General features: G+C 32.0%; 2 protein-coding genes, 1 long non-coding RNA gene and 1 other non-coding gene across 4 annotated transcripts; 2 read left to right on the forward strand and 2 right to left on the reverse strand.

Annotated features, from left to right (window-relative positions):
• Positions 1–309: 309 nt before the first annotated feature.
• TRNAR-UCU (transfer RNA arginine (anticodon UCU)) lies at positions 310–382 on the reverse strand. The gene has a single exon. It is a non-coding gene; the product is annotated as a tRNA-Arg (tRNA).
• Positions 383–2,242: 1,860 nt separating this feature from the next.
• Positions 2,243–4,977, forward strand: LOC18099441 (nuclear transcription factor Y subunit C-2). The gene is made up of 7 exons (XM_024588338.2): positions 2,243–2,423; positions 2,524–2,587; positions 2,701–2,771; positions 3,425–3,619; positions 3,750–3,836; positions 3,960–4,058; positions 4,733–4,977. The coding sequence occupies exons 1-7, from the start codon at positions 2,301–2,303 to the stop codon at positions 4,742–4,744; spliced, it is 651 nt and encodes a 216-aa protein (XP_024444106.2). The 5' UTR covers positions 2,243–2,300; the 3' UTR covers positions 4,745–4,977.
• A 3,020-nt stretch (positions 4,978–7,997) lies between these two features.
• On the forward strand, positions 7,998–8,771 carry LOC112324637 (uncharacterized). The gene is made up of 2 exons (XR_002978605.2): positions 7,998–8,251; positions 8,435–8,771. It is a non-coding gene; the product is annotated as an uncharacterized LOC112324637 (long non-coding RNA).
• Positions 8,772–9,169: 398 nt separating this feature from the next.
• On the reverse strand, positions 9,170–15,329 carry LOC18099440 (WD repeat-containing protein 55). The gene is made up of 16 exons (XM_006383333.3): positions 15,181–15,329; positions 14,520–14,726; positions 14,383–14,415; positions 14,222–14,286; positions 14,014–14,101; positions 13,813–13,885; positions 13,306–13,412; positions 12,846–12,888; positions 12,698–12,754; positions 12,239–12,315; positions 12,039–12,087; positions 11,900–11,946; positions 11,707–11,780; positions 10,678–10,733; positions 10,389–10,509; positions 9,170–9,643 (listed from the first exon to the last, which is right to left on the reverse strand). Exons 2-16 carry the CDS (start codon positions 14,612–14,614, stop codon positions 9,582–9,584), a joined length of 1,047 nt encoding a protein of 348 aa, XP_006383395.1. The 5' UTR covers positions 14,615–14,726; positions 15,181–15,329; the 3' UTR covers positions 9,170–9,581.
• Between the last annotated feature and the right edge of the window lie 69 nt (positions 15,330–15,398).

Genomic DNA, 15,398 nt, shown 5'->3' on the forward strand with positions numbered 1-15,398 from the left:
AACAAAGTTATCAATTTTTAAAAATATCCGAACTTGTTAGTTTTATCTATATTTTTTTAAAAAAGTTTTTCTTATTATATGTGTAATAATAAACTTTGTTTTTTCAGTAAACATTGGTTGGATGTTTCAGTCCCCAATCACATTCACATTCCCGCTTCCTTATTTTTTATTGATTTTTATTTCATTCAATTAATAATACTTTTCCAAATTTCTTAGAATAATAAAATTATATCTAATCATCCTTATCCTATTGTTTTTTACATGAATGGAACCTTGCTTCAAAGATGCAAAACATGTTGAGAAAGAACACACGCTCGGTGGGACTCGAACCCACAATCGTCTGATTAGAAGTCAGACGCCTTATCCATTAGGCCACGAGCGCTATTCACAATTTGTCATCTCTGCATTCTAAAACAATTTGTATTCTTCTGTTGTCAGAAAAACTTCGCCATCCTCCTATTCCTAGAGAAGGTTGAGGTCCTTGAGGAGGACACGAATGACGAGGCACGGGAAAGGGAAAGGAGCGCAGTAGCGCACTGATCGCTCAAGAAAACAAAATGGCATGAAAAAGAAACTCCTCAGCTGGAAAAGTTTCTCCTTTTTTTTAATCTTCTTGCACAATCAATACTATTGTTAGGTGATACCCCCCATCACGACCTATAACCCGAGCGGTTGGTTAAATAATTATATCTGGAATTGGCATGAAATTATGACTTTCAAAAGGTGGAAATAAATTATTAGGGATTAACCAGTAATCCCAAAGTTTATTAATATTAAACTAACCAATAAAATTATTCTACATAAACAAAATGTATTTGTAGTCCTAATTTGATAGATTCAAATGGAGAAATCCGAGAAGGGGAACCTTTTTAGGAAGGCATTCACTTTTTTTTTTCTTTCCTTTTTGCAATCAACAACTAAATTAGTTCTTTTTGTGATAATATGAGAGTTTGGCTAATTAATTAAGTTTTATGTGATTGGTACTGTGATCTATATATTTTTGAAAAATTATTTTTTGTTTGAAAATATATTAGTATAATTTTTTTATTTTTTATCTTTTATATTAACATATCATAATCATTAAAAAACATTAAAAATTAATTTATTGTTTTTTCAAGTAAAATATAATTTTAAAATGATCATAATAACATAAAAACAACCACACTTTTAAATTTTTAATTTGATATTTGTTTTTTCTACTGCCGTTAAAGAGATTTCTATGCGGTATTGATTTTTTTTAAAAAAATATTCTTCTAAATTTTACTCATTATATATGACACATAATTTATTTTATAACGTCTTAAAAGTCAGTACTCGAGGACAAACCGTTTTGCCCTACGAAATTAAAAGCTATTTGGCCAACTCTTGGTGGGTTTGGAGCAAAGAATCAGATTCTTTTACGTAAGTCATTATTGACTATCAAACAAATTAAAAAAAAAACATTTAAATTTAGCCAAATGTAATTTTGGAAAGCTTGACTTATTATTAATGGGTTTAAATATTATAAAAGACTACAAATAAATACCTAAAAATGTATTTTGTACACTCCATTAATTTCCCATGATAAGAATGAAATCAATTCACTTTCATATGGAAGAACTTTTCCTTTGATTATTTCATTTGAAATAACTTTAAATTATAAGGTTTTAACTAAAAACATTTATCTGCTATAGAAATTTTTATTCATATATTTGTTTTTAGTTTATATTGTCACATATTATTGAAAAGAAACTAATTTAAAATAAAACAAAAGGTACATAATAATATCATATTAAGTGAAAATGTTGTTTTAATTATTAATTGTAAGAGTTATATATATTTATCCTAACTATTTAAAAATATAATCATGTATGTTTGTTAAACATTCAAATTTATTCATTTATAAATAATTCTAAATAATTTATTAAAAAATTAAAAAATATTATGAATTAGTTAAATAATACAAACGTCATGCACGTGATAAGAAACTACTTCTTATAAATACACGATTCATACTATTAAATAATATTCTAAAAATACATATCAACGACAGCGAAACTTGAACTTTAAGTATAAAATATACTTTTTTATTCTACGACGGTTTCAAAACCAGGGAAAAAGACGTTTCAATATCTATCCTTTTAATTAATAAATTATGAAAAATATACTAAATAAAATATAGTTTATTAATTCCTAAAATTAATGCTCATTGCTCATACCAACTTTAATCTTAATTTTGCTCATTGTCTATCTCACTATTTAAGGGATTGTATCTTCATATATTATCAAGGTGAAGAAGGAAGTGAGGGGAGGGGATACTCATGGATTTGAATCAATCAATAGAACTCGATCTAGCATCAGCGGATCCATCACCACAAGAAATTGAAAATGCCCTGCCCATGAACTCTTCCATGTTGCCTTATCATCAGACAACCAAAGAGCTGGTGAGGGTTTTTTCATGTATTTTTTTTCAATGTTTAGCTTACATTTTTGTGTATATATTTAGATGCTAATCGGTATTCTCTATTTTCCTATCCATTGAAGCAACATAAGCAAAATTTGGATGAATTTTGGAATCAACAATTGTTGGAGATTTACAATACTACTGGTAATTTCTTCGGTGATTCGAGATGCTTATTGTGCATGCATGTTAAATATTTATTTATTTATTTTCGTTTATTAATTTATATATATATGGTGTCTCACCGTTTTCATATTCAGCATCCAAGAGCAATAATATGTTGCCTTTAGCAAGGATCAAAAGAGTAATGAAATCTGACGGAGATGTCAAGGTTTGCATATCTTTTATTTCTTAGTTGATGACTTACCTTCGTTTTTCTTTTGGTTAAAAAAACAATTTGTTGCATGAGTTCTTTTTTATTTTATTTTATTTTTTGATGGCTGGGATCTTATTTCAATCCGAGGAGGGATGATATATATATATATATATATATATATGATCGATTAGAAGGATTTTAAGACAAGAAAATAATTAAGAGATTGCAAGTAGCCTTCAGAATTTATGTAAAATTAACCAAAAGAAGAAACTCACTATTCTTCTAGAAAATAACGAAAAAAGTAAATGTTTTAATTAAAGAGGTTTCAAATTAGAGAGTTTTGAAAACAAATATGTAAAAACATTTTAAAAATCCTTAAAAATGACAAATTTGTATAAAAGTATTGTCGATGATCACTATGTTTCATTATACCATATTTGAAGGTTATTCGATATATATGGTTAAGTTTAGTACAATTATAATCACATCCAATAATTTGTTCAACAAAAATCACCATAATTAAATTAGATTTTCGTACATATTTTCTTAATTTTCTTTGACTTATATATATATATATATATATATATATATATATATATATATATATATATATATATATATATAAGATCTTCACTATCTTGCTTATGTTTTTGCTGTGTCATTACTAGATGATAAGTGCAGAAACTCCTATCTTGTTCTCGAAGGCTTGTGAGCTCTTCATCCTTGAGCTCACTCTTCGTTCATGGCTTCAAACCACTAGTTGTAAGCGTCGAACATTGCAGCGTTGTGACATCTCCAGAGTCATAAGGCAAGAGGACATGCTAAATTTCTTGAATCGTGTCGTTCCTTGTGATCAGAAGAAGGTGACTTTTCTTTTCCCTTGCTCTTGCCAATACACATACATTGATATGAAATTGCACGCGTTCAAAATTAAGTACAAAGGGATTAGGGCAATCATTCTAGCTAACCTTCAAGATGTTGGGTATAAATCAGGAAGATGAAGTGACCAAGTGCACTGAAGAAATGGAATCTCTTCCTAACATGCAAATGCCTGCATTTCCTTTCTTGGACCTTAATGGAGTGAGTGATATAGTTCAATGAATTATTTTTCTATTGTTATTTTGCCCTAAAAGTTATGCAAACAGTACTGTGGTTATGTTCTGCTATATTTGATGCAATTGTGTGTATGGTTTTCTTTGCTAGGAAGTAATGATGGATGAGAACAGCCATGAGGATCCCCAAGAACTCATGATCAAACCACCGATGCCCTCTTCTGATTTCACTTCGGGATCTGCTTCGAAGGTGAATGTTGAACATTTGTCCCATGATTTCATATATATTATCTGTCTTATATTATAAAATAGTAGCAAGCTTTCATACATTATCATGAATAATTGATTAATTTTTTAAATAATTAAAGTACCACTTGGATATTGTTTTCCTTTTAAAGAATAATTAATGCAATCCATTTCAAGATCCTTTTAGTTGTTTAAGATTTTATTTTAATAATATGGAGATTAAATTATGTTTCATCTACACTTTTATTATTTCTTAATTAATTTTTAAAAAATATAAAAATTGAAGCAAGTACTGATATAATTTGTGATACTTATTTTTATTTAAAAGTCAAGTACCTTAAGAGTTTCAAATTAATATATACATTATATAGAGAGGACATCTTATACATACAATTTTTTGAAATATTTTTTCAATTATAATTAATGATGTTGTTTTTTTCATTTAAATTTTATTTGATGAAGAATTTATAAACAGTTAATAAAAATACATTTATTTGAATTGATTAATTGTGATATAAAATGGATTTATTAAAAATAATGAAACAATCCAAACTATTGGGCTTTTAAGTATTATATGAGTGTGAGTGAATGGGTAAGGGAGAGAATTGTTAAATTTATTAGTCAGAAAATACTTCTTGATATCTTATACACACGCTTTTTTTTTTTTTTTTTTTGCAGTGGGCAAATTGATGGAAATCAATGCAGAAATAAAGCTAGCAGCTAGCAGCAGCTTGCAGCAAGTGGCAATCATCTTTATCTATAATTATATGAAATAAATGGATTGGTATCCTTTGTGTGGCTTGTTAAGTACTGTTAAACACCCGACTTTTCTCATCACAACTATGTTTAATGGTCTGCTAGACGCTAGTAGATCTCTTTTATGTTCTTTTATATGCAAGAATTTTGTTCGAAGTTTTCTGGGATTTGCACTCTGCCTCATCCTAGCTATATATCCACTCTGAATCGTGGAAATCACCCACCACAACGAGCCCAATAGTATGCCATAATGTGTATTTATTTTGAGATTTTGAGTTTCTTTCCTTGTGGCTTCAGGTCCCTTAATTATTTGTTTAGGTGAATAATCTGGGATAAATTGTGTAATTAGCACACAAAAAATAATGACAAAGTAACACAAAATAAAAAAGCTCTTGGTGAAATAATACAATTTTAAATATGTTGCGGTTGACATTTGAATAATATGGCGTTTTCAGAGTTGTAACATTTGTCTAAATGTACCAATTGTGAAATGCAATAAAATTATAATAAAATATTGTGATTGATTAAAATATTGTGGTTATCAATCGTGATATTTATTAACAGATAATTTTGAGAAATGGCTAGATATTTTAGAAAAACAGTTGGATAGTAGCTAAAATGGCCCGACCAACACAAAAAAATAGTCTAATCGTTTTGAGAAATGGTCGGATTATTTTAACTATTGTCTAGTTTTGAAAAAAATTTGTGTTTTGAGCCTGAAAAAATTCATAAAATCATAATTTTTATTAATCTGAAATTTAATTTACTTTATGATTTTAGAGAGTTAAAAGTTTTATAATTTTAACAAAGTTTGAACAGAGTTTTTCCTATATATAAACTATACTTAAAATTTTGTCCTGTTTAAAAAGAAGACACGTATAAAACCACAATAATCCTAATTAATAAATTCTAACTAAACCCAACAAATTCTCACATTATATAATTACAAGTAACCCTAGGAATACATAAAAAAAACATATATATTTTTTAAATAAATAAAAAATAATTTATCCTATCTATTGTTCAAGTGATTTCAAAATATAGAAATATAAATTATGTATCTATTAACGTCTACATCGTTTACTACATAATTTGAGCTTATTAATAATACAACTGGATATAATTCTTGCACCTGCTTAAATGATCTTATTTTTTATCACGGCATCATCAAAACTTAACTGCTTTCTAAGTGTGCCAATCATTTAATTGTCGGAACACAATAATGTGAACTTTACATTTACTGTACTAATTTAAAAAAAATAAAAAAAAAACCCAATAATATGTTGCTTGGGCTTGTCTTGCTTCGCATATTTAAGATTACTAGGCACTAGGCTTCTCATATACAATGATCAAGGTACTGAATTAAAAAAAAAACAGGTTATTGAATTGTACAGTCAATTCTGTGTCTATTATTTTTATTTTTTTATTTTTAAATTTTGTGATGTAAACCCAACTAAATTTAGATTAGATTAATTAGATCACGAGTCAACCTAACCAACTTAACATTATTTAATTGAATTAATTCAACTTAAAACCTGATTTGTATCATTTTTTGAAATCATAGATTTTTGGATTAACTCAGCAGATTCAACCAAATACTGTGGTAGGAAGTTAAGGACAATCGAAAGTTTGGGCCCATGGCCCTAAAGCTTATGACCTGTTTAACAAGGTGTGAGTCCAAACTGGATTTACAAGTTTATGAACCTTTGATTTCATCTGAGGCTAAATGTCCTTCAAATCATTGTAATTTATAGCGTCAGCCTCTGTGGAATTTATATACACAGACACGATGGGATGCCTATCAGCGAAGCTCCCTAGACAGAATCCATGTAAGATCAAGGAAATGTGAAAAGCAGCTCGTTCCTTCGGAGATTGTTTGGGCCAGAAGACTGGTCAAGCTTGTTTCCCACGCTATAGACTATTCTTAGAACATTTCAACTCCAGCCCCTCTGCTTCTTTTTCTTTGAGTAAGTTTGTTATTGTGCAGCTTTTATGGTTGAAATTTAAAAAAAAAAAAAATTGAAAAATCACTTTTTATTGTGATCGGTGTGGGTGAAATGCATGTTAGGTTTAAAGTATGGTTCAACTTCATATTCATGAATATAAAAAAGCATATAAAAAATATTTGATTAAAAACTGTGATTCAATTTGATGTTGGTAATAAAATTACCTATCAGAATATAAATAGCTTATATGATTTTAATATCAATTTCTTTTGAATTTCTTATCCTTTATAGTTTATCAGAGTTGAGTGTTAATTATAATTTAGTTTCTATAGCTTAAAAAACTAACTGATTAGTCCTTGTTGTTTTCTAGAAACTATATATTTGGTCCCTTTTTTTAAATCCATTTATAACAGTCTTTTTCTTGTATATCTCATGTTCTTTTCTAATTTATTTTGATTTTTTATTTTAAGAAATAGAAAAGGAAAAGTAGATAGAATGGAAAGATTGGTGGAATTTTCTTTAACAAAATATTACCAAATTAAACACAATTAACTTTGGTAAAAGAGCTATTTAATTATTTTGGATAGCACATAATTAACTGACTAAGTTATAATTAACTCTCAAGATTAATTAATTTACCTTTGTGATTATAAAAATAATAAAACACTCCTTTGCCTAACATTGACCATTCTTAATTTGTATTTTTGTCACCAAAAATGCATTTTCTTTTCTCAACAAATTTTCATGTATTATCTACTCCTCTTCTTCTTGTGATTCTTTTCTCAAAATAAATTGATAAATAATATAAAATTGATAAAAGGACTAAGTTGTAAATAGATTTAAAAACATAGGAATTAAATATATAACTTCAAAAACCACGAACTAATAAAAAAAATTTAAAAGTATAGGGGCTAAGTTATAATTAACTTCCTGTTGTCTTCTCCTTTTTTTTCTTTTGATAACAAGCCCTTGTTTTATGTAAATGGAAGTCAACTGATAAAGTCTTCGTTCATTTATTGCAATACAATACAAAAGAAATAAACATGTTTTCCCATTTAATTTATTTTGTTAAATATGTCTACTTACGAGCCCTTCTATACAAAGTATAGGGTCCAAAAAGCAAATATACAAAGTAAAAAACAGAAAAAAGAATTAAATAATCAAATCAGTGGGACCAATAAGAAAAAAAGTAAGCAAATATACAAAGTATAGGGTCCAAAAAGCAAAACACAAAGTCACAAATGGGCAAATAAATTAGGAGTGGAAAGAGAAGGGTTACTGATAGAAGCAGAAGAGAAGGAACTTGGGAAGAGCCGGAGGGGGAGACTGAGACCTACTGGAAGTTGTGGGCATGAGGTGTTTGGCAAGAAAATGGATCTTTTCCTTATGATGATTTCTTACCAATACCTCTCATGCCAATGATTTCCAGCAGTTCCTCCCTTTCCCTTCTTTCTCCACTTTGTTATCAGATGCCACCTCTTCGCTTTTCATGGAGGTCAATCAAGCTAAGCCTCCTTCTTTCCTTTTATCACCTCTCCATCTATTCTCTAACTTGTGATGATAGCACTTCAGGATTTCCTAGTCTTTTATGATGATACTTTTCTTTCATTTATTTTGTTATCAATGTTATCATTGCTGCTAACTATTGCTTATCTTTGATGCGACTATTAATCTCCAGTGTGAGCCGACTCGAGCTGGCGGGTCAATTCGGTAACCCATTGATTCAGGACTTGATCCGAGCCGATTCGGGACTCGAACTAGCGGGTCCTCCTTCCCCTCTCTTATCCAGCTTCCCCTTCAGCTCTTCATGTTCTCTCCTCTCTTGTTTTGTCGCTTCCTTTTACTCCATGGTTGACGTTTTCCTTGCGACAAGAATGAACAACGTATGAGCATGTCTTACAATCCAGAACAAGTTAGAGATGTAGTTCTTTTCCTACAAATAAAAACTAGATTTTGTTGGCAACCGAGGTGTTCCGTGCTACCATCAAGAAAGGTTGCGTTTCTTGCTTTTGCCAGCCATGAGTAATTGATTGTTGATGCTCAAGACATGACCATTTTGACGATCTCTGATCAAAGAGATAAAAGACTTCCATCAAAACTAAATTTACGAAGATATTGTTTCACGAGAAAGAAAGCAGTATCAAACGAAAACGTAAAATCTGGTCTTGGATTATCATTGAAATCTCTGCCATCCCTCCAGTAAGAACAATCCCATGAAACATGCAATCAAACTATTCTAGCTGTCTCCGATGAGTCCCTTCCCCTCCATGTATAATTCGCCAACCCAGGAGATGGAAGGAAAATGTTTCAAAACAGATGGCTCCAACGCAATTATTTTAAACCAGTCATATGTTTCGGCTAATGACGCTGGCAGTGGGTCTGACTCAAACTTGTAAAATTGAAAACCTTCGGCGAAGGAGCAATAAGGGATAAATTAGCTAGAAGCAGAACAGATGCAGCAAAGTTTATACATGTAAACTGTCAGAACTATTTTTTAGGAAAGATAAATGTTTTTCCTATTATCCCATCATTAATGAACAGCGAGCTTGCGCCTATAAATTTATAAATTATACCAACGGGTATACAAAGGAATCATCTCAAGCAAAACTTGCAAGCCCCCTATGCTTTAGAAGGGATAAATAATAAACATGTATCAAACTCAAATCTACATTGCATCTGCAAAGTAATTATTATCCCTGCTCCATCTCTGGTGAAACCATGCTAACTCGTCCCGACCACCATGGATGAAGAAAATAATATATTAACACAGAAATGTCAAAGATGACATCGATCGCAAATGTGCATGAAGAAATACCACCATCCAACTATAGATCTGCAAAAAAGCTGCTTGTTGCATCATTTGCGTGCTCATTTTTTCTCTTGGCTCCTGCAAAAAATAGGACAATTAATAGCAAATACATCAGATTCTAAAGACACCACACTTGTAAGAGGGATGCATATAGCATACATTTTATCAACAGATTCACTGGTCGCAGTCTAAGAGGGTGTTTAAGAGTGGTGGCGGTTGCTTTTCAAAGTTCTTTTTGCTCGAAAATACATCAAAATAATGTTTTGTTTTTTAAAATTATTTTTGATATCAGCACATCAAAATTATCCAAAAACATAAAAAAAAATATTAACTTCAAGCAAAAAAAAAAATATTGAATTTTTATGAAACGCCGTTTGGAACTGCAATAAAGGCACAAGCAAAGTTGGGATTCAAGGCAAATGAAAACACAGATCATGCAAACAACTTAGTGATATCACCAAAAAAAAGAAGAAGAAGAAAGAAGTTTGAGATAAAATGTCATAACTTAAATCTTCAGGTGTCCATGATTCATGCAACTGTTAAGGATTGAATTCAGTGCTTAAAGGAGGAGGCCTATATTTCACATGTCAACTCTAATTACAGGATAATTAAATAAAGATATATATTGTTCTTAGCACTCTCATAAAGGCCACTAAAATAGGTTCGGTACATTTTTATATCCGCAAAGGAGCAATCAACCAGTAGTCAGGACACTATGTTAACTATCAAAGTTTGCCGATAATAGCACAAATATTAGCTATTCACGTCCAAACCTCTGATGAAAGAAGATATATTCATGATTCTCCTATTAAATCCAGTTTACCTTTTCTAGACTTTGGAGGTTTAGTATCCATATCCATTGCATCACTATCACTGTCTGATACAGGAGCTTGATCATTTTGAGCATTTCCAGAATTTTGCAATAAATCATCCAAATCCCACATCTGAATTAAACAAGTAGTTGAGTCAGGACATTACGATAAAGGCAGCAAGGATGGTACATACAGAAATTGTGCATAGGGGTGCAGATGTGCAATTCCGCATGCATATGTTTAAAGACATGTTTGTTTATATTTGTACGCAGAGAAAGATAGAGAGAGAGAGAGATCCACCTTCAACACTTGATCGTGTGAAATGCTGCCAAGATACTTTCTGTCATGAGAAAAGGCTGCAGATTCCAAACAAAATCATACTCTCAGAAAGCTTGTTTTGGCAATCTAAAAACACAAATCCAGCTCTTTAGACAATTAATACTCAAACTGGAGAAGGTGGCACTAGTGACTCTTAAATGAACCTCAAACTTTAGTGAGACAATATATTCATTAGTTTATCAAGTGAGCCAGACCCCTGACCACCTTAGTTAACCCAAGTGTTGTAAGCAAATCAATTTATGTGGGATCCACTCCTTTTATATTAGAAAATCCTTTATTGAGACCACAAAGCAATAAGCCCTCCACTTTTACACAGTGTGTAACTCTTAAGTCATGAAACAATTCTACCTACGAAGCAAACAGTGTGTGCATAACCAACAATTCACAACAATCACTTTTCTTTGTTTGATCTTAAACAAACTCTCTCAGTACCTTTTCAAAATCCCGGGGTAGTTAAAGGGATTTCAAAACAAAATTCTTGTTGGATTATATGGTACTCTTGAAAGATAAGAATTAGGATTGTTAATTTCACACTTTCAGCAATTTGCTTCATGAGTATAATAATCAACAGCATACGATGTCATTAATGAAAATAAACTTTGATTAGCATGAGAGGCAAAGAGAGGAATTGAAAAAAAGTAGATCTCCATGGATTAGGTTATGTGAAATGGAAGCATAGAAGCTAAGCTGGAAGTTTACTGTTGTATAGCATCAATGCACAGCTTTTTTTAACTCAAAAGAGTGGATCCTATATGTAGTGATTTGTCCATTTAAAAACACTTCAAATAAGGTGCCCACAAGTCAGCCTCACCTAACAAAAACTCTACATTAACATAGAGACCTGTTCACAATTGAACAGCGATGGAGGTGGAACTAGAGCCAGTGTTGAAAAGTCACCATGGCATGTCAATCGAATTTGCAACTTCCATCAATTACAAAGTAAATAAAATGAATATAAAGCTTCTATAGAGGAAGAGATATGAACAGTACCAAGACACTCAATAGGGTACTCTGAATGTTCAGCAAGCGGTTGGATGACTCTGTTGGGTAATATGCCTAGCAGACTGCAAAAAGTAAGGAGGAAAAGAAAAGTTAAAACCAAGAAGTGAGGAATGAAAAAGAAAAGGAATGGTGATCGTGATTCAAAATTTGGATGAGTCCCTTCCTATCTTATACAACTCACCTTATGAGCCCATTCTCAGATCCAGTAATGACTCTGTCTTCATCAAGCTGAAACAAAAGATTTAAATGATCCAATTAAGCAAACTCCTGGATTAAAAAACCATCTGATGCAACAACAATAAAAATAAAAATCCAATCACCTTCAACAAAGTGTCAATCGAGTTTGGGGAAAGAGCAGTAAAGCGGTCACTGAAAATCAAAAGAAATATTCAGGACACTTCACCACACAAGAAATCAATATTGAGTAAAGATAAAATTCAATTGAAACTCTCCATTCATGAAAGGGTACTTGCACTGAATCCTAAAACTTTCAAGTATTCATATGTTTTGAAAAGGATACCTGCAATCCTTGAAAAAACCCCATGAATACAATAGCAGTGTTCCATTCTGTGAACCACATATCACTTTCCGACCATTCTGACAACAAAAAGGTACAAAATAGAACAGGAATTTAGCACAAATATATTGTGAGAAATAGCTTTCAAGTATTTCCTTTTGAAGCTCATTTATTTGTGAAGTCCTGAAAGTTCATTACGCTGCTAAAGAGTAAGATATGGGGTAGGAGATAACAAGAACACAATCTAATTAAGCTTTGTTTCTTAGAATCCCCACCTCCAACAGACAGGTGCTCCATTGGAATAGGGAGGGGTTTAAGCAGTCTATCCCCATTCCAATCTCATGCCGAAAATATGCAATACATCAGCCAAATCAATTTGCTAATATGCTCACAGAAAGACAAGTAGACAACCACAGGCAGCCGCAGCCACAAAAACAATCTAAATACCATGTAATTGTTTACCTTCATAATAACAACAGACAATAGCTCTTCTTCAGAAAATTCAGACTGGGATTGGATCTGACATAAATTTAAAACAAATTAATCAAATTGCATGGTTCTGCAGAATTTCCCCAAGGTACTTTTTTTTTCTCTGAAAGAACCAACTTACTTTATTAGTGCGAAGGTTGCAAACAGAAAGGGTCCCATCTCCACTAAAGAATACATAACACAGAAATAATAAAGCATCAGCAAAGAAAATGCAAACAATGTGAAACTAAAAATTACAAAATCCTGTGAGATGCTCTAGTCTTGTAATAAGAAACCTTATGCCGATGTGAATCAACCAATCTTTTAGATAAAGAACTGGAAGGAAGTGAAAGAGGAACCGGACAATCATAAAGCACAATTTATTTGACTTACAACCCCCAACAACAATACATGGGTCTTGTAAGAGCCTACTCACATCAATATAGTATATATGAAAAGAATCATAAAGCTCCTCACAGCTCCATATGTTATTCATAACAATGCCTCAATCCTCTCAACCTCCTAATGCAAAATAACAATAATGGAGACACATTTACAGTATTCAAAGAGAGATAAAAACAAGTTATAACAGTCTTAAATACCTTGTTGATAGCAGTTTCATGGAATCAGATGCAAAAGTCATATCCGAAACATAGTCATCATGGACATTAAAAGAATTGCAACAAGAGTGTTGCCTGGTATCCCATACCTGCAAAGAAGAACAAGTGACTTGTAAGAATCAAATGAAGGATTTGCAATGTAAGATGTAAAAATGCAGATCATGGAATAAAATGAAGCACATGCTGTGCAAAAGGTTATGCAAAAAATCTGGTCCTATCCAAGCTACATTCTCATCCAGCAAATACTAGAAGGTTCATTGAAGCAAAAGGTAAAAAGCTACAATTATGTTTGGACAAAATCATCAAAATTTAAGAGAATAGAATGAATAGGAAACAGGAAACAGCAAATTGAAAGAGCCGTGTATTGTGTGGGCATGATCCAAATAGCTACAGAGGCCACAATAGGAAAAAAGCCTAAAATGCAAGAGGAAATAAAGCTTTGTACCTAACCTTTACAAATAGACACAAAAAGACATGAAATATAGTCACCTTAACACATCCTTGATCATCCCCAGTTGCTACAGTTGACTCTGTGAGGTTTATCAAACTAAAGATGGCATCCCTGTGCAAGAATATGATTGTCATATGAGAATAGGATCTAAAAAGTTAAAGGTGACTTTTAAGAGAAATGGCCCTAAATCCATTTCATCAACCTTTAGAGGAGGCTGAAAAAATTAAATAGAAACCTACTCATGAGCATTTTCAAGACGAGCAATTGGTGATCCAGTTTCTAAATCTGTTGCCAGAATGGAGCGATCACTAGAACCCGTGATAATTGCTGAACCCGACATAAGACAGTACAGTTAAAAGTACAAAGAAGATAGCAGCAACCAGTACAGTTTGAAAGGCTAGCAAATGAATATTAGCAAATCATAAAGTGAAAATCAAAAAGCAGTACCGTGTCCATCATTGATGAATCTAGCAGCCCTGCAAGACTCGCTATGTGCGTGAATTTCCAACAATCTGATTAGAATTTGAATCACATAAGTTGATTAGAATACAAGGTTACAAAACATTCATAAAAAAAGGAAGACAATTTTTTTCTCTGCGTTGTAGTACCTTTGTGGTGAGGAATCAGCATTGAAACGGTATCTATAACAAGAGAGAATGATTAAACCAAGCATATACAGAAAAAAATTTCTAGAAAGACAAAACTGCTGTGGACAAAACCCAGAGATAAAGAAGAATATACTAACAGGTGGAGGTCGCCAGTGATCAAGCCAGCAGTTACTAGATTATCCGAAGGATGGAAATCCATAGTAAACGGAACTTTCCCCAAGTCTATTTCCATTTCCCCTCTCTTTTTCCAATCCTTTTACAAATACTCAATGCCAGTAACTAAAACCCTCCAAGAACTTCGACAGCAAGCACAGTTATTTTGTACAATCTCTCCACAGTGTAACCTATACACATATTCAACAAGAAAAATAGATAAATTCATGATATTAACAATACATTTTCACATTGTACTACAAAAAGTAAATCGAATTTCAAACAACAGAACCAGCTATACTTATATTTCGTCCAAATTTACCAAGTTCGAGCTCAAAGCTTTCATCTTTTAATGCAAATTACCGAAATAACAAATGGGTTTTCTACTTTTCATGTCAAAATCAAATTGGCACAAGTCCACTTGTACATGCAGCTTATGCAATGAAAATGCGTTGCAAAATGGGGAATATGAAAAACCCATGACCGAAAATAATACTATAAAATGGAAAATTTAAGTACAAGTAATGGTGAGTTAACTGAGACCATAAACTTTTTAAAGACTAGAGAGAACTGAAAAAAGTGCAAACTTTTTTTTAGCAATAAAAAAGATGCAAACTTTAACGGGTAAAGCGCCAAGTAGCAGACCTGCTTTTTAAGGCGGGAGATTGCTTTGATGCAGCGGAGAGCGGGCCGGTGATCGGTGGAGGCTTCGGTGAGAATTAGGAAGCGGGGAAAAGGTGGGGAGAGAGGGGGTTTGCTAGGGTTTATGAGAGGGAGTGGAGGAAGTACGTTCTTTTTTTACGCAATTGTTCCTTTTCTAATGATTTTCCTATATATATATACCATTTCATTAACTCACGATT

This window comes from Populus trichocarpa, chromosome 17, assembly GCF_000002775.5.
Source record: "Populus trichocarpa isolate Nisqually-1 chromosome 17, P.trichocarpa_v4.1, whole genome shotgun sequence".
NCBI classification, from domain to species: Eukaryota; Viridiplantae; Streptophyta; class Magnoliopsida; order Malpighiales; family Salicaceae; genus Populus; species Populus trichocarpa.